The 18,997-nt window shown below is 50.0% G+C and overlaps 2 protein-coding genes across 3 annotated transcripts in view; both read left to right on the plus strand.

Moving 5' to 3' along the window:
* KLK7 (kallikrein related peptidase 7) overlaps window positions 1-1,612 on the plus strand; it is a 9,696-nt gene extending 8,084 nt beyond the window's left edge. For both annotated transcript variants that reach the window (XM_049621667.1, XM_049621666.1), the window contains one exon: window positions 824-1,612. In XM_049621667.1, coding sequence (XP_049477624.1) covers window positions 824-979 — 156 coding nt within the window. In that variant the 3' untranslated portion in view covers window positions 980-1,612. The remainder of the gene's footprint in view (window positions 1-823) is intronic.
* A 6,080-nt stretch (window positions 1,613-7,692) lies between these two features.
* KLK6 (kallikrein related peptidase 6) lies at window positions 7,693-14,433 on the plus strand. The gene is made up of 5 exons (XM_049622291.1): window positions 7,693-7,735; window positions 7,997-8,195; window positions 11,305-11,552; window positions 12,694-12,830; window positions 14,035-14,433. The coding sequence occupies exons 1-5, from the start codon at window positions 7,693-7,695 to the stop codon at window positions 14,185-14,187; spliced, it is 780 nt and encodes a 259-aa protein (XP_049478248.1). The 3' UTR covers window positions 14,188-14,433.
* Window positions 14,434-18,997: the final 4,564 nt, after the last annotated feature.

The raw sequence follows: 18,997 nt of genomic DNA on the forward strand, positions 1-18,997 counted from the left end.
CTTTTGTTTGCCGCTGTCACTCTTTTTATTTACCTGTCTTTACCTGTGTTCATCTCTGCTTCACCCCCTACGTTTCTTCCTCTCTGTCCCCCTCTTCCTTCTGCCTTCTTTCCACCCTTCTTTCTGTACCCCCACTCTCTTTGCCCACGTCGGTACAGTCAGTTTTCAGGGGAAGTGGGGTGGTGAGTGTTAGAGATGGGGGGGGCGGTGATGAGAAAAGGATGTATGTCCTAGAGAGTGGCAGGGGGTGGGGCTTTTTCCCTAGTGAGGGCCGGCTTCATGAATATGCAAGTTGTGCAGTGGCACAGGGCTTCACTCCACACTCGGGAGAGTCCCGCACATGGTTTAACGCACTTCTGTTGTTGTCTTGAATCTTTTAATAATTTTTGAACAAGGGGGCTGCATATTCATATTGCACTGCGGTCTGTGAATTATGTCATTGGCCCTGCCCCTGTTCCCCTTTCATGCTCAAGGGGCATGTATCCATTCTCTGGAGACGATGCTCCTTCTCCCTCTGGCTTGGCGAAGAGTCCTTAACGAGGGGAAAGTAAGTGGGACTCTAACCTCTGGAAGCTCCCTCACCTCCCAGTGATTGGTCCCTTTGGCTGGGGCACAAGTCGATGTCTTCAGATAGCCGTTTGGTTCTCTCCAGGACAGCACTAATTTGTGCTCTCCCACTGGTCCCCGGAGACCATGAGTCTTTTCCCATTGGCCAGAGTGGAAGTTCATGGTCTGGCAGGACAGAGACGTGATAACTACACATTGTGGACATGTCTGTGGTGGTTGCTCTGAAACCAAAGCTAATCTGCTCTTTCTTCTCCAGGGTGACTCAGGGGGACCACTGATGTGCAAAGGTACCCTGCAAGGCCTGGTGTCCTGGGGAACTTTCCCTTGTGGCCAACCCAATGACCCAGGTGTCTATACCCAAGTCTGCAAGTACTTCAAGTGGATAAATGAGACCATGAGAAGGCATGGCTAATCTCTGCATACCTCCCATCTCTTCATCTATACTCCTGGAACAAGAAATTTACAGAAATAAGGACGTGATGAACTGTGGTCATTATTTGACCTTACCTTTCCTCAAAGACATATTACAACCTCAACAATATGCCATGTCTGTAAACCAATCAAATTAACAAAGGCCTAACACACAAAAACCTCAGTATTGGTAAAGACCAGCACTCTTAACCAGCGGAACTGTAAATCATGCAATTTTTATGGAAGGCAGTTTGGCAAGGTGAATTGAGACCCTTAGTTACCACCGTTGACCCTGTGATTCTGGTTTAGAAAGATATTACTGAAAAAATAAACGAAAAATCCAACTGCGGAGCAAGGTTTGAATTCATCACACCAGTATCCTGGCAAAACAGTGGAAACACTGAACATGTCCCAAATCAGTGGATTGTTTAGATCAATAATAGGCCCGTTTGGGACAAGGATGTTAGGAAGCTGTTAAGGATAATAACTTTGCAACATTGCTAGTGTTATTCAAGAATGTTTGTGTTGTATGATGGAACATGAAAAAAGAGATACAAATATGTGTATGTGACTCTAGCCATGTGAAATGAAATAGTCACAGAATAAAATCTGAAAAGACATGTACTAACCTGCATTCAGTGGTAGTTACAGGGTGCCTCCTTCCTTCCATTTATTTTCTGTGGGTGTGCACTTTTGCAACATGCAAACAAAGGTAGAAAAGCTCTGAAGATCTAAGGCTGGGGAAGAGGGACCCTTAAGAGAGGGAGACACATCTGATTTTGAGCCCTCGCCCTGCTCCCTGCCTAGTGACCTGTTTCTGTCCATTTCCCAGATTTTACTTTTCCTCATCTGTAAAATGGGGGAGACAGAGAGATAGAGAGCAAGAAAAGGTCAAGAGGGAAGAAGGAAGGGCAGAGGAAAAAGAGAATAAGCCTACCTCATTGGGGTGGAAAGGACGTGAAAGTGTTCCTGAGTATGTCACAGGTGGCAAACCAGGAAAGAAGGAAGTTTTCGGGAAGGATAGGGCTGGCGGGGGGATGGGACACCTGAGTCCCCCAAGAGCCCACCCAAAGTGAGCAGCCAGCATCCCAGGTGCCAGAGGAAGATGGGGGAGGGAATTTGGGTTGGTGAGGTCCTATTCTCAAAGAAGGCAGGGGAGGGACTTCTGGAAGAGAGGAGGGAGGAGTCCCCTGTGACTCAGAGACTGGCCATGCCCCTGGCTTCATGCCATCCAAGGCTCTCTGGGCAATCACACCTCAGACGCTGCTGACAGAGGGATCCTCTCCAGCCCAAGGCTCACCCTCCTGCCTCCTTGCCAGTTTCTCCCCCAGAATTCTGAGCCACTGTCCTCCAGATCCTTCCTTTCCCCATCTCATCTCCTTGGCAAGTCTCTCCTAGCCTCCAACTCCTCTACTCCTCCCCATATTGCAGAAATCACAGGAGTCCAGACCCCTCCTCAGACCTAAGCATCCCTGCCTCCAGCACCTCTCCCCTCAGACCCAGGTGTCCCCTGGCCCCTCCTGCCTCTGTATCAGTGTCAAGTTTAAGTAAGGAATGTCAAGGGTTTCCAGCCACCATCCTCCATGAAGATCCATCAACTTCTCCTCTCCCAGGCAAGTCGCCCCAAATCAATATTCGATCTAAAGTTTAAAAAGTAATGAAACCTCGAAGTTGCACTAAATCAGCCTGGAGACACCTGGCCCTCCCTTTTGGCAGCTCCCATATACAAGTGTGGGGGTGGGTTCGTTTGCAATGACTTGAGATAGTGCTCTTGTTGGATTGTTTAAAAAATTACTTCCTTTCTTTTTGGACAGACAGCTCAGCATAGTAGACAAAGGCACTGACTCCAGAACCAGGCTTCTTGGATTCCAGCCCCTACAAGCTATTTGCACATGACTTCCCCATTCCTCTTCCTTCATCCTTGAAGTGAGAGAAATAACACCTATTTCCCAGGTCTGTTGTGAAGATTAAATAAACTTAATATTCAGAAAGTGCTAGAACAGTGCCTAACACGGAATAAGCCATCAGTTGAAGCCTCATTGGGTCTTATTGTCTGTAATTTCTGGCACTTTTTTCCTTGCTTACATTCTCAAAGTTTTCTTGTAACACGTTTTCTTTATTGAAGACTTTTGCAGAGCACGTCAATTTGGAGAAAAACATCCTGTACATAAGCATGCGTGGCACACAGAGAGGGCAGAATCCTAAAGGTCACTGGCAGATGCCTGCAGTTGGGGACTTCATTATCTCTCTTCTAGAGGCTCTTAGAGGTGGAGCTCCACACCGCCTATCACCTCCCTCCTTTCCCACGAGGCTCTCTCAACAACTCCCCCTAGCCTTCCCATCCCTTATTCCGGTAAGGAACACCCAGTGGGAGCACCAAAAGGTGGATCATGTCTACCGCCATGTTGGAAATTGAGTTCCAATCCAAAAGGCCCCACCATTTCCTGGGTGTTGGATGTTGAGTAATTAACTTCCTTCTCTGAGCCTCAGTTTCTTCTTTGTAAAATGGGAGTGGGTGTAATGAAGTCATTTAATCATTTGATCAACATTTTCTAAGGCTTCCTCTGGGCCAGGTCCTGTGAGGGCACTTGTTGACTTGAAGTCACAGGGGTGACTTAGCCTTAGTGCCTGCCCTCAAGGAGCTCATGATCCAGTAGGGGAGGGGGGTGATGTGGATCCAGATGCTTACGGTCCAAGGTGACCTGGGGGAGGCACCTGCTGTGGGAACCTAGGTGAGAGAGTGACTAACCCAAGTGCAGGGAGTGGAAGTTGGAAGGTGTTCAGGGAAGGCTTCCTGAAGGAGGTGATATCTAAGCAAAGACTTGAAAGACAAGTTGTGGCCAGGGGAAGGTGAGAAGAGCATTTGGAGAGGGAGAATAGCATGGGTGAGGGCCCAGAGGTGAGAGAGCAATCTTCATGGCTGGAGCACGAGACCCATGGGCAGAGCTGGGCTGTGTAATGTGGTGGTTTCTCACCACGGTGGCTCCTGACTTGTGAAATGTGGCAAGTTCTAAATGAGATGTGCTGTAAGGGAAAGACACATCAGATTCCAAACACCGCGCAAAAAATAAGAAGGCAAACTATCTTTATTTTTTTTATATATATATATTTTTTTAATGTTTATTACTTTTTTTTTCAACGTTTTTTATTTATTTTTGGGACAGAGAGAGACAGAGCATGAACGGGGGAGGGGCAGAGAGAGAGGGAGACACAGAATCGGAAACAGGCTCCAGGCTCCGAGCCATCAGCCCAGAGCCTGACGTGGGGCTCGAACTCACGGACCGCGAGATCGTGACCTGGCTGAAGTCGGACGCTTAACCGACTGTGCCACCCAGGCGCCCCGGCAAACTATCTTTAAACATGTTCTTATTTTGATTTCACATGGCAATATTGGATGTATTGGGTTAAATGAAATATTAAAATGAACTTGTTTCTTTTTACTATTTATTTTAAAATTATTTTAATTTTTAATTTTCTAAAAATTTTAAATATTTATTTATTTTTGAGAGAGAGAGAGAGAGAGAGAGAGAGAGAGACAGAGCCCAAACAGGAGAGGAGCAGAGTGAAAGGAGACACAGAATCTGAAGCAGGCTCCAGGCTCCAAGCTGTCAGCACAGAGCTTGACGTGGGGCTTGAAATTACGAACCACATGATCATGACCTGAGCCGAAGCCGGACGCTTCATTGAGCCACCCAGGTGCCCGTAATTAATTTTTTTTTATTTTAGAGAGAGAAAGCAAGCAGGAGAGAGGGACAGAAGGAGAGGGAAAGAGAGAGAGAGAGAACCTTAGGCAGACTCTATGTTCATCACGGAACCCAATGCAGGGCTCGATCCCACGACTCTGGGATCATGACCTGAGCCAAAATCAAGAGTTGGATGCTCAACCGGCTGAGCCACACCTAGATGTCCCTCTTTTTACTATTTAAAAAAAAAGAAGTGTGTTATTAGAAAATTTAAAAGTGCACGTATACTTGGCATTATATTTCTATTGACCAGTGCTGCCCTGGATGCTGAAGGGTCTCCCAACACCTGGCTGAGGGGCTGGGACTTTGTCCCAGGGATGATGGGGTAGCCAGAGTAGGGCTATGAGCAGGAGAGGGGCAGGGTCAGCTCTGGGCACAGGAAGACCCCTCTGGGGTCAAGGGAAGGATACAGAGAAGGGGGAAGAGCCCAGGGTGGTGCTCAAGGTGGGCGAGAAGTAGGTCTGAGCTGGGATCAGGGACATGGGGATAGAGAGGAGGGGGCCAACAGAGAGAGAAGGTGCTGGGCCGGGCTGTGAGAGATCCAGCCAGCTGTCAGGGAAGATGGCGGGTTCTGAGAAGATGCTGAGTTCAGTGGGAACGTGGGTGTGAGGGGCCTGGAGGAGGTTGGGAGCATGGGAGCAGTCTGAGAGCACTTTGAATGCCAAATGTTGACTTTCATCCCCCAGTGCAAGGCCCAAGCTGGTGCCGAGGTGGACATTACTGATACCAGTTGTCCTCATGTCCAGTGATCGGCCCACAAGTCCCTATTTTCCTTCTCATGCTCTGTGCTCATCACATCCATTTTTATTTCCCTCCTCGAAGCCACACTCCTGCTCGTCAGCCCACATCCTCCACAAGCCAGGCCTCTATGCCCTGCTTCTCCTGACCCCAGGCCCGACTTTCAAGGTCCAGCTTCAAAGGCACCTCCTCAAATCCCCCTGGATCCCTCCATAACACCCAAAGCCCCCATTTTGCACTCCCACATCCCTCTCGCATTTTCTTGCATCCCTGCTTATTTCCCAGCCTCTCCCTACATGTTGAATCTCATCATAAACCCTCCCGTCTCCCTAAACTAACCCACATCTGGGCAAGGGCACAGGCTTCTCATGGAAATGCAGGGGAAGCCAGGGGAGGATAAGCAGACAGAGATGTGGAGAGTGTCAACAGAGACTCAGAGAACAGGGAGAGAGACAGACAGAGATCCAGAGAAAAAGATGGGGAAAGAGGCGGAAGAAACACAGGAAAACAGAAAGAGAGAAACAGAAAGAGAAAGAGAGAGACAGATGTGGAGACACCCTCACCGTGGCCAGAGGGGACAGAGGTGGACAGTGAGACCTCAGAGGTGGGCAGACTTAAAGCAGGGGGACCAGGAGGGTCAGAGGTCCTCATATCCGGGCAGAGGTGGGTGGACAATCAAAGGACAGCAACAGGACTGTCAGACAGGGACAAAGGGAAGCTATTGACACAGCCGCCCGCCTGCCCGGAAGAGAGGTTGAGAAACGGAGCTTCTGGGAGCATGGCACTGGGTGTTGGGGGCGGACAAAGCCCGATTGTTCGAGGCCCCTTTCCCCACAGCGCCAGGGCCTGCGCCCCAGCCCAGGGCAGAGGCGGATGCCAGCTTGGTGACACATGCTTTCTCACTGGCTTGCTGATTACGGTGGGGACACGGAGGTCGTCAGCACCCACAGAGGGACTTACGGGCAGGTGCGTGAATCACCCCAACCCCACTGACCCACACGGCCTGGTTTTCAGCACCTGAGGGCAGCAGGCCCAGAGGTGGTGGGATCCCTGCAGGCTGGGGGGCACTGTTTGCTCCCCTGGGCATTGGTATTTGGGTCCTCAGACATCTTCTTGCTTAAGGACCTAGAAGTCTAGGGACTGAGGAGGACAAGTTTCCATCTTTTCTCCTTTAGGCTCAAGAGTGTGCATGCCTAGGCCCTTCTCCTGAAGGTCTAGAATTCTAGGGCCCCCTCCCCTCCTCCCTCAGAACCTAGAGTCTGACCCCCAGCCTCTCCTCCTTCAGACCCAGGAGTCCAGACCCCCAGCCCCTCCTCCCTCAGACCCAGAAGTCCAGGCCACCAGTGCACTCAGGGGCTGGTGTTCCCTTCCATGGAAGCCCAGTCAGGGGTCATCAGGAGCAGAGCCATGGGGCTGTGGGGATGGAAGGAATGTGTGTGGGAGGTCTGGGTGAGGAGGAAAGGGTGGGGCGGCCTCCTGCCTCAGGGACCTGGGGAGACAGGGGTTAAAAGGAAGCACCAGGAGTGTCTGGGGACAGGAACAGCCTCTTCCAGGGAGGCCAGGAAGCCCGGGTGTCTGTCTGGCCTGGGCCCCACAGCCCATACATCCTCTGCTGTCTGTCTCACTGGCTCTGGCTCCTAGGCACCCTCTCTGCTTTCAGTGTCCCATCTCTCCCCATAACACCCTGCATTTCTGACTCTCTCTGCCTCTTTGTCTATCTGCCTGCGCACGTGCTGTCCCTGCCCCAACCCAAGAACCCCTCGGCCAGGAGTCCTCTGGACCCCCAGGTAGCTGGCCCCCAGCAGGTAAGATCACACTGCACCCCAGAACCTCCAGGTGTGGGGTAAGTGACAGGGTAAGCACAGAGCCAAGGTGCAGAAGAAAAACCCCATGGGGAGGGAAGAAGTTCAGAGCCCCTCCTGGGCCATGCCCTTCTGTGGGCAGGCAGCCACACTGGAGCCCAGAGGAGTAAGAGACTAAACGAGAATCACACTGTGAGCCGCTGACTGCCCCAACGGTTCCGGCTTCTCGCTCAGCCCGCCCTCGTGGGACCCCAGGATGGAAGTCATGGTTAGAGTGACAAGAAATCAGGAGGCTAGGTGAAGGACAGATGTCAAGGGTCAGAACATGCAGGCTGGAGTGGAGGGGGGCTGGCAGAGGATGGGAGGAAGGGCCTGGGGCGGGGGTTGGTCTGAGGCAGAGACTGAGGAGCATTTGGCTTCCTTTCTCAGGAATGGGCACGAAGACGCTGGTGGTATTGATCCTGATGGCCGCAGGTGGGAAGAAAGGGGACAGGATGGGGCAGTTTGGGGTGCAGTGGGGGCTGCTGATGGGAAGGAGTTTGAGGATGGGGATGGGCTTCGCACAGATATGGAGGTGGGGTGGGCTTGGAGTGAGGAGGAAGTCGGGAGCTAGGTTAAGGTTGGGGGGGCACAGACAGGAAGGGGAGTGGGAGGTGGTCTGAAAGATGGGGAAGAGTTTGAGGGTGGGGGTGGGAAGGAGATGACCTGGGGTTCACCCTGGGGGATTCACCCGGTGTCTCCAGGCCTCCTCCCTGACTCAGACCCTTCCTCTCTCAGCCTGGGCAGAGGAGCAGAATAAGGTGCTGCATGGCGGACCGTGTGAGCAGACGTCTCACCCCTACCAAGCTGCCCTCTACACATCAGACCACTTGCTCTGTGGAGGGGTTCTCATTCACCCGCTGTGGGTCCTCACCGCTGCCCACTGCAAAAAGCCGTGAGTCTCCCCACTGGGAGTGAGGAGTAGTTGCAGTGAGGCCTGGATGGGTGTGTGTGTGGGGGGAGGGGTCTTGCAGATTTCAGGCACAAAGTAACACACACATCCCCCTGCCCCAGCACAAGACCACCAGGTAACCAGGTTCATCTGGCCAGTATTTAACTGAGCAATAACTATCTGTCAGGCACTGTCTGGGGCCCTGGGGATACAGCAGTGAAAAAGACAAGCAAAATTGCTGCCTTTATGAACAACAGACTTTCTAATTGGGGAATCAGATCGTGCGGGGTCCTGTAGGCAGCAATGGCTCATTGGATTTCATTCTTAGTGCAGTGAGAAGCCACTGGAGAGTTTCATTCAGGGAAGCAGCACGATCTGATTCACATTTTCAAAAAAATGTATTTATTTTTGGGAGAGTGCAAGCAAGGGAGGGGCACAGAGGGGGGCAGAGGATCCAAAGCAGGCTCCCTGCTGACAGGCTGACCACAGTGAGCTCAATGTGGGGCTCAAACTCATGAGCCATGAGATCATGACCTGAGCTGAAGTCGGATGTTCAACCGACTGAGCCATCCAGGTGCCCCTGATTCACATTTCTTTAGAGCACCCTGGCTACCATATTGAAAGTGGGCTGGGCAAGGAGAAATGAAGGGATGCATGTAGATTAACCTAAGGATGATGGCTTGGACCAGCGTGGTGGCAGTGGGGACGGAGGATAGGTGGAAAGTTTGGGAGGTATTTTGAGACTCAGCCAGCAGGACTTGGTGATGTAGAATGGAAGAAGCAGGGCTGACCTCCAGGTATTTGACTCAAACAAGTGGGTGTTTTGTGGTGTCTCTCTGAGTCAGGGGAGAGGGAAAGAGAGCCAGGTTGGATATGGGCAGAGGAATGTCAGACATTTTGCTTTAGCCATGGTGATTCTGGGATACCAGGGAGATGTCCAAGAAGCATGAAGGTAAGCCACTGGTGCTCCGGTGAGAGGTCAGAGCTGGAAGTAAACATGAAGGTGTCACCACAGATAAGTAGTATTTAAACACAGGGTGGGATGAGATCATCCAAAAAGTGGACATAGGTAGAAAAGCAAAGAAGGCCCAGGACTAATCCTCAGGGCACTAATGACCACTAGTTAGATTAACAGTTGCCATTTTGTTCAACGCTAACTACAGACCGGGTGCTGAGTTAAGCGGTTTATATATATATTTCCTGGAATCTCCACAGTAAGGGACTCTTGGCCCCATTTTGCAGATGAGGACACTGAGACTCAGAGATGTAGTAAGTGGCAATTCAAGTGTTTGTAAACCTATAGGTGCCACTCCCCACTGTGGGGGGAGGGGTTTAATCATGCAAGGTTATGGACTTAAGGGTCCCCTGCACGGTCTCCCCCCCCATGCTCAGGCATTGCGCTCACCATTCTCGTTCATCCATTTGGTACACATTGATCAAAGCATCTGCTAAGAGCCAGATTTGAGCTGAGCAGTGGGGACTTAGCAGTGGATGAGAGAAATACAGAGCCTCTATTCTTGGGAACACAGGAGCAGAAAGGCACAGAATGTTTTTTAACGAACAAGCCCATGGAAAATCATAGAATTACAAATTACCCTAAGTCTAGTGGAGGAAAAGAACAGGGATGTTCCCTAAGAGAAAAAAAAACAGAGGTACCCACTTTAGATAGAGGAGGGTGTCAGGAAGGACCTTCTAATGAGATGAAGTTCAAGCTGAGGCATGGAAAATGAACAAGGGTAGACAAATGAAGAGGGAGGAAGAGCATTTAGAGCAGCAGAAGTGCAAAGACAAAGGCCCTGAGGTGGAAACAGTCTGGAGTGCACTAAGAAATTTACCGGTTCACAGCAGGGTAGAGGATGGTGGAAGGAATTTTATTCCAAGGGCAATGGGAGCCATGAGAAAACTTTGAGCAAAGGAGTGACTCTTTGATCCATTTCACAAATGTTCATTGGTTATCTATCATAAATATGACAGACACAGGTCTAGGCACTGAGGACACTATATCTGAACAAAACAAAAATCCCATTTGATATTCTAGAGCTGTGCCACCTAATGTGGTAGCCACAAATGGCCAATTAAATTTACATTAAGAAAAATGCAATGGGATGACAAATCCAAGGGCCACATGTCAAGTGCTCAGTAGCCGCTTGTGTCTAGTGGCCACCATATCAAACAGCTGCATGCCTGAGAAAGTTCTATTGAACAGTGCTGCTATGGTAGGAAGAAAGAAAATAAAACAAGTAAATATTTAACAATAAAGATATAGTATATCAGATGGTAATGGTAGGTTCTCTGGTGACAAAGAAAGCAGGAAGGGGAAATAGGACTTGCATACTAGGATGGATATTTGCACTTAAATTGGGTCATCAGGGAAAGCCTCACTGAGAAGGTGGCATTTGAAGGAAGTGTGGGAGGGAGCCACGCAGCTATGAGGGGAAAAGAGTTGCTGGCAGAAGGAGCAGCCGGTGCAAAGACCCTGGGGTGATAAGATGACTGCTGTGTTCAAGGAAAGTCAGGGAAGCAAGTGTGGCTAGAGCAGAAGGAGAGAGGGAGAGAGTGGGTTGAGGTGATATCTGAGAGGTGATGAAGATAGGATGTGCAGAACTTTGTGGGTTAGGGTGAAAACTTTAGCCTTTACTCTGAGTGAGATGGGAGTCACGGGAGGGGCCTGAGCAGAGGAGGGACAAGAGTAGGCAGGATATTTTATGTCATTAAAATTTCTCCGGTTGTTTTGTGGAAGATAGACTGTGGAAGGGCAAAGGCAGAAATGAGGAGTCCAGTGAGGTGGCTTCTGCCAACATTCTAGTAAGAGGTGATGGCTCCAGACCAAGATGGCAGCAGTGGGGGTGAGATGTGATCACGTCCTGGATATACTTTGGAGAACCAAAAGGATTTCTGAACAGCTTTTATGTGAGGCATGAAATAAAGAGAGTCAAGAATAGTCTCCAAGGTTATTCTGGAAGGATGAAGTTGTCATTTTCTGAGCTGGGAGGAGAACAGGGCAGATGGTTCATGGTGCACCAGGCCACCCTTTCTTGCCATCACAGCCCTCTCTGAAGTCTCAGCTGCAGTCCAAGGGCTCCAGGTAAGACCCAGCCCTCCTCTTTCCCAGGAATCTTCAGGTCTACTTGGGGAAACACAACCTTCAGCAAAGGGAGAGTTTCCAGGAGCAGAGCTCTGTTGTCCGGGCTGTGGCCCACCCTGGCTATAATGCTGCCACTCATGACCAGGACATCATGCTGTTACGCCTGTCTCACCCAGCCAAATTCTCTGAACGCATTCAACCACTCCCCCTGGAGCAAGACTGCTCGGCCAACCACACCAGCTGCCACATCCTAGGCTGGGGCAAGACAGCCGATGGTCAGTAGGAGGAGGGTGATGGGGAAGCGCCAATGGGTGACAAGCTATGGAGGAGGTGGGCTCATAGTGAAGACCAATGGGGCAGTGTGTCAATGTGTGAAAGGTCAGTATGGAGGGGAGGCAAATATGGGCGTAGGGCGAATGAGTGAACAGTCAGTGGAGAAAGTAGACCCATGAGTGAATGGTATGGAGAGATGGGCCATAAGATGAAGGATCAATGAAAAAGGAGGGTCAGTGGGAAGATTCTAATCAAGAAGGAAGCCAATGATCAAAAGAAACCAATCAGGACGCACAGATGATCAAGAAGAGATAAATGGAGGATGGACAAATGGAAGAAGAGGTATCAATAAAGCATGGCAGCCAGCTGAAAGATGTTAATTGAGAGTGCAAATGGGGTAGAGAGTGATAATAGAGAGGAACCAATGAGGAAGAGTCAATGGTCAAGAGGAATCACTAGACGGAGGACTGGGGGAGGAACAAGTCTAATGGGTCAGCAGGAACCACTGAAGGTGGGTGGGCCGTTAAGTGAAGGGCCAAAAAGGGAAGGTGGACCATTGGGTGAAGGACCAATAGGAAGGGAGAGCCAATGAAGGAGGTGGGTTCGTTTAGAAAGAGCCAATGAGGGAGGTGGACCACTGGATGAAGGGCCAATAGGAAGGGAGAGCCAATGGGAGCAGGGGCAGGGAATGAAACCAGTTAGGAAAGCATCAATGGTCAAGTGTTGGCCAGTCAAGATGAACCAATGGAAAGAAGGGTCCAGTGAATGATGAAAGGGTGGAGGAGGGACTAACAGAATAGAGTCTAGAGGTCCCCTGGAACAACTGAAGAAGGTGGGATCAATGAAAGAGAAGAGTAGAGGCAGAACCTTAGAGAAAGGGAAAACCAATAAGAAATGAGGATTCCCGGAGAAAAGGTGATTAATAAGGAAGAAGGGCCAATGAGAGGAAAGAATGATGTAAAGAGGGACCAATCAAGAGTCAGAGCCAATGGGTTTTTATGAAAGAAAGACAAATAGGAAGAAGGAAACCAGTGGGAAGTAAGGACCAATAGGAGAGAGGTGACTCATAGGGGTTGGAAGATCGCTGGTGAGGACGTGAGAAGGACAGGTTGTGAGATGAGCCTGGCCCATCTTTCTCTGCAGGTGGATTTCCTAACACCATCCAGTGTGCATACATCCATCTGGTGTCCCATGAGGAGTGTGAGCGTGCCTACCCCAGCCAGATCACCCGGAACATGGTGTGTGCTGGGGATGAAAAGTACGGGAAGGATTCCTGCCAGGTGAGGCCACCAGGACCTGCCAGTGACATAGCCAAGAGCAGAGACAGGAAGAGAGAGATACACAGACCCAAATAGAGCTTTCCATGCTGGGGGACAATCCCAGGGAGAGAGTCTTAATTTGATACTCAGTATCTCAGCCAGGAACAGGCAGAGATATAAAGACAGCCAGTAGAGACAAGGATGGAGATGGAGAGGTCAAGAACCAGAGAGACACAATAAGGAGGCAGATGGTGTGAGGGGACCATCCTTCCTCAGACAGAACCCCTGAAAGTCCTGTTTGGACATGGCCGAGCTCTGGAGGTGGGCAGACCACAGCTGCAGAGAGACAGAGCTCATCCCCACTCCCAAATACCTCCTTTAACTTGGGGGTTTTGTTTTCCCCATCATCCATCAGATCTCTCCTATTTATGGCAAAATTTACCCCAGTGCATTGAGGGACGTGAAGAGACCAGTCAAGAGGGAGAAAGAGACAGAGACAGAGAAAGCGATACACAGCAAGTTGGATGCAAAGAAAGGGCAATCAGACAGACCTCATTTCCAAAACTGTCTTTTCTCGCTCCAGTTTTGTTGACATGCATGCATACATCATGGTAGAAGTTTCAGGTGTATAGCATAGTGTTTGGCTTCCATATATTGTGGAATGATTGTTGCAGTCAGTTAACTTAGTACCCATTATCCCCCGTGGATTCAATAAAAAGAGAAGCAAAAAAGATGGGAACCCAATCCCCACTCCCCAGATTAGAAATAGTGTGAATTTGTTCAGATCTGGCTTTTGTAAAGAGGGGCCTGATTACAACTAATAGTTTCTCTTTTTTTTAATGTTTTGTTTATTTTTGAGACAGAGAGACAGTGAGACAGAGCACGAGTGGGGAGGGGCAGAGAGAGAAGGAGCCACAGAATCTGAAGCGGGCTCCAGGCTCTGAGCCATCACCACAGAGCCTGACACGGGGTTCAAACTCACAAACTATGGGATAATGACTTGAGCCAAAGTCGGACGCTTATCCAACTGAGCCACCTAGGCGTCCCCCCCCCCCCCCCCCAAGAGATTTTATTTTTAAGTAATCTCTACACCCAACATGAGGCTCAAACTCACAACCCCGAGATCAGGAGTTGCATTCTCCCCTGACTGAACCAGCCATGAGTCAGTGTCTCTTTTTTTCTCTGTGTGTGTTTCTGTATCTGACTCTCTCCCTCTTTTCCACAGGGTGATTCCGGGGGCCCGCTGGTGTGTGGAGACCGTCTCCGAGGTCTTGTGTCATGGGGAAATGTCCCCTGTGGATCCAAGGAGAAGCCAGGAGTCTACACTGATGTCTGCAGATATGGCCACTGGATCCGAAAAACCATTCAGGCCAACTAACCCTGACATGTGACATCCAACTCTTGACCTGTGACCCCCACCTGCTGGCTCCAGAATATCTCTGACCAAGACTTTACCTTCCCCCCACCTGCCTAGATCCAACCCTTAATGCTTAATAAAAGCAGCGACGTGACAGCACAAATTCACCCTGATTTTACCCCAGCCCCATCCTCGCATCACTGCGGGCAAGTGGGGATATGAGCTAAGGTCTTACCCCCACCACTAAGAGAATACAGGAAAACTCCTTCCAAGCATCTCTTCTTTCCTGGTTGTCTCATGGGCTCTACTCCTTCCTGCAGAAGGGTGGTCACAAGTCTGGCAAATTTCTGCTCCTTGCTAGTCGTCTGCCCTTAGGAAGTGACTTCCTTCACTGTGTAGATTTTCTCATCTGTAACGTAAAGATAATGACAGGACATTCCTTATTAGGTGGCAGCTGTCATTGGGAAGATTCAAGATTCCAAACGTGTGGAACACAGACAAGAGGGCCTGACACCCTAACACACCTGCTTGAACAATAAAGAGTGGATTTTATTATTATTGTGATTTTTTTTTTTGCTTTTATTCCATGTCTGCCTCTCTGAAACCCGGATATTCTTAGTTACCTTTTACAGCCCAGTCTGGTTTTCCTCCCCTCTAAGAAGACATCTGTGAGTACTCCACCTGGTTCTAGCCTTCATGGTGGCTCTCTCCCCTCCACTCCTTTTGTAGCAGTGAAAGCAGGGAGGAGAGAAGGCTGGGAGGTCACTGTGTGTAGATGGGAGAGCAGAGCAGGAGCCAGATCCCAAAAGACCGCGGACTCTAGGTTGAGAGGATAGGACTTTCTCCTGAGGGCAGTGGGGAGCCATGGGAGGCTTGTGAGCAGGAGCAGCACTGTGGCTTTGTACAGGATGGACCAGAGAGGGGAGACTGGAGGCCAGGGAGGAGATTGAAATGACAGTGCAGAGAGAGAGGAGGGCTGAGTGGCGCCTGGGTGGTCTGGGGAAGGAGGCTGAATATGGGGTCACTGTATGGAAAGGGTTGGGTGGATGACATTCTCATAGAGGAGAGAACCTGTAGAAAGTCCTGAGGGTGTGAGAACATCAGGTGTGCCCCAGATGGCACAACACTCAGGTGATGGCAAATCACTCAGGATGAGGGAGCCAGGGTTTGAGGAAGGAGGAGTGGGTGGTGTGGCTGAAAGTGTGGGTCAGTAGAAGGCAGTGTTGGCCTTGAATGCCAGGAAGAAGCACTTGGCCTTGATCCCGAGGGCCTTGAGAAAAGGACAGGGTCAGATCTGTGCACCAGAAAGATCTTGCTGTGGTCCATTTGAAGGGACAGCAATGGGCAGAGGGGAGGAGAGACTGTAGGTCCCCCTAAGAAATGAAGGGAGAAGACACCAGGCTTCTTCATGCTTTCTGGGCTTCTCCCACCAACATGCACCATACGTGATCCCTAACCAATGTAAACACTTCTACCCCCAAGTCCCAGGCCTGTCCCTGTCCTCAGAGAAGCCTTCTTTTCTTACAACCCCTATGCATCATCTCTGAAGAAGGCAAAACAGCCTTTAAGCCAGTTGTCCTTCCAGGGAGGTGAGTGGGATGGGTAGGGGCTCCCAGAGAGAGAGGGAAAAGAGGGCTCTACATGGGGCTGGATTTAAGAGCAGAGAAATATTTAGGAACAGAGGGAGAATCAGAGACAGCAATTCATCTGTTTCAATATTTACTGCAACTTTATTTTTACCCAGCACAGCATAGAACAAAATTGGAAGTTGTTAAACAGAGCAATCGCATCATAGGAAATGTTCAAAGTCAGTCGTGTGTTATTCTACAACGGGAGAGTTATGTGGTCCAAAGACAGAGGAAGTCTTAAAAGAACAGAGACCCTCAGTTGCAACGGTCTTCAGATTTAGAGAAAAAGCATACATGCATGTCTTAAAAATCTAAGCAAGGTGAAAGTTGATCAAGCCACATGATGGCAGGGAGTGGCTGATTTTTATGTGTACACGGAAATATTGTCATGTGAATGGCCTGGGCCCGCCTTGACCAATCCCTTCTGAAGGTTATGAATGACAAATAGGGCCATGAAATGTGCCAGAGTCACCAGGAGGAGCCAGTCAGTGGATGTCCAGAAGAACCAAATCAACTTCAGTTAATTGAGAGAGAATTGTCTTCCTTTTTCAAAGATATTTATTTATTTTGAGACAGAGAGCGCAAGCAGGGGAGGGGCAGAGAGGGAGGAAGACAATGTCAAGCAGGCTCCACACTCAGTGCAAAGCCTGACGCGGGGTCGATCTCGCAAACCGTGAGAAATCCGCTGAAATCAAGAGCTGGACACTTAACTGACTGGCCACCCAGGCATGCCAAGAATTATCTTCTTTAATGGATACGACTAATAATAAACACTTAGCACATGCCAGGCACTGGTCTACGGACTTTATATATTAACTCACTTAATCTCCACAGCAAGCCTGTGTGCTTGGAGTCATACCAAATTTACGTCCAGTGTTGGGAGACTGGAAAGACTATAACATTGATCCTATGCACAAGTGTGATGTACACAGGTGTGTAAATTTACTAAAATGCATTTATAAAATTTGAAGGGCTTCTGGAAGAGATTGAATGTGTTGGTTTTAGAAATGTAGTTTAAAATGTTTGAAGAGACTTGATTGGCTTAGTTTGTAAATGAGACCAAACATTATTGTAAAGAACCACCTAGAATAAAAAAAGGACAGATCTAGAATTGAAAGGGCTGTAAGCCAGCATTGAAAGATTAAGAAAAGAAGTGACTGGGTCGCTGGAATTGTCACTTTAATATATGCAATATAAATTATAATCAAGATAAACCTCAGAATAGTTTCTTTTCCCCCTACACTCGGAAAGCAACCTCAAGGTCTCTAAAACCTCTGGTTCAACAGGTGCAGGCTTACAGACGTGAGCAGTGCAGTTCGGTTTTACCCTCAAGGAATCTGAGTTCCAAAGGGATCATCTCCAGGGGTCCTTGTCTGGTTTTTTTCACCTCAGTCTGGTACCCCGTAAGGAGCTGTTGAGTGAGTAAGGGGCTCTTACATCCCAGTGCGTCAGACTTGGAGACACTGTTAGAGACAGATGCAGAGAGCTGGGGCCAGACAGAAAGAAGAGACCAAATGGAGAAAAGATCAGGAAAGGCAAGCCCAGATGACCCAGGACTGGTGATAGAGAAGCCACTTTTTGGGCTCCCCACCCAGTGCCCCATTTCCTACAGGGCCAGGAGCCACCCACCCCTTATTCTGGCCTCTTTCCCCATCAACAGGTGGCCCTGCCCAACCCTCTCACCCACGCCTGGCTGTGCCAGCCCAGTCAAAGCCTTTGCGGGGGGGCGGGGGGTGAGGGGCGGGGGGTGGGGGGGGGCGCCCTCCCCCCCTACCGGACTGGATCCCTGCCCCTTTCTGCCCTGTGGCTCCCGCCTCAGGGTGAGGGACAGGAGGAGGGGTGAGGGATCCCTTAGCAAAGCGGCTTCCAAAATACAAGGCGAGGGAGGCTGAGGGACAGAAAGACACAGAGATACAGATACTCAGAGCCAGTGAGAGACAGACAGAGACAGAGGGACAGAATGATGTAGACGCAGAGACAGAAACAGGGAGATCAAGGATAGAATCACAGAGGAAAGAGAGGTATTAGAGAAGGAAGGATGCAAAGAGAGACCCTGAGGTATAGAGAGACAGAGACTGAGAATCACAGGCATGTAAAGGGATAGGAGGAAACTTAGGGGGGTGATGGATTTGCTCACTGTCTGGGGTGATGGTTGGGTGTATGTATGTCAAAACTCATCTAATCGTACACATTAAACATATGCAGTTTATTGTACTCCGATTATACCTCAAAGCTGTAAAAAAAGAAAAAGAAAAAAGCAAAAGAGAAGTAAAGGAAAATAAGATGAGAAGTCTAGGGGCGCCCAGACGGCTCAGTCCGTGAAGCATCTGACTCTTGATTTCGGCTCAGGTCACCATCTCACAGTCCTGAGACTGAGCCCTGAGTCTGGCTCCAAGCTGAGTGTGGAGCCTGTTTGGGATTTTCTCTCTCTCTGTCCCTCCCCCTCTTGCTCTCTCTCTCTCCGCCCCCCCCCCTCAAAATAAATAAATATCAGAAGCATTAAAAAGAGAGAGAACCTCAGAGGCAGATAAAGTGCAAGGGTTAGAGACACAGAAAAAGGCGGGGGGGGGGGGGGGGAGAGACAGACGCGGAGGGGCACAGAGACAAGGGGAGCCCAAGGGGGGGGGGGGGGGGGGGGGGGCGCGGGGGGCGGGATGTGTGATGGGGGGAGACACCCAAAAACAGATACTTGGTGGACGCTTTATATTGAGAGATTTCTCAGAAAGATTTAGAGGGACGCAAAAACAGAGAAAGAAGGCTGTAAGAGTTTGGAAAAAAAACAAAAACAAAAAAACAGAGACACGGGTGGGAAAGCTATAAGGCGGGGACAGAGAGAAGCGGAAGGAGTATAAGGCATGGAAAATAAAGAAAAATCCTGGCGCCAAGAAGAGCGCCCAGAGCAGGTCAGAAGCACGAATGCAAGGCTGGGGGGCAGGGGCTGCAGGTCGAGGTGGCCCAGCCCCGCGGAGACCCCTCCCCATTCCCCGGGCCAGGGAATTAGGGAGTGGCCTTTGGGACTGGGTGGGGGGGGGGGTGCTCTGGAGGTGGAGGTGGGGGGCAGGCAGGAGGAGTGATTGCTGAGGCCTGACGGGGCGCCTCACTACCTGGGAATGCGCCCCGGGGATCAGTGGGTGGTTATAACCCAGGCCGGGTGCCCGGAGCCCAGGAGGAGGCGCGGAAGGACGGCGCAGGCCTGAGAAGTC

The sequence above is a fragment of the Panthera uncia genome, assembly GCF_023721935.1.
Source record: "Panthera uncia isolate 11264 chromosome E2 unlocalized genomic scaffold, Puncia_PCG_1.0 HiC_scaffold_19, whole genome shotgun sequence".
NCBI classification, from domain to species: Eukaryota; Metazoa; Chordata; class Mammalia; order Carnivora; family Felidae; genus Panthera; species Panthera uncia.

Coding starts and splice junctions, on each gene's coding strand:
- KLK6 (XM_049622291.1), top strand. CDS start 7,693: ATGGGCACGAAGACGCTGGTGGTATTGATCCTGATGGCCGCAG. Junction 8,196..11,304: donor GCTGCCCACTGCAAAAAGCC/GTGAGTCTCCCC, acceptor CCTCTTTCCCAG/GAATCTTCAGGTCTACTTGG. Junction 11,553..12,693: donor CTGGGGCAAGACAGCCGATG/GTCAGTAGGAGG, acceptor CTTTCTCTGCAG/GTGGATTTCCTAACACCATC.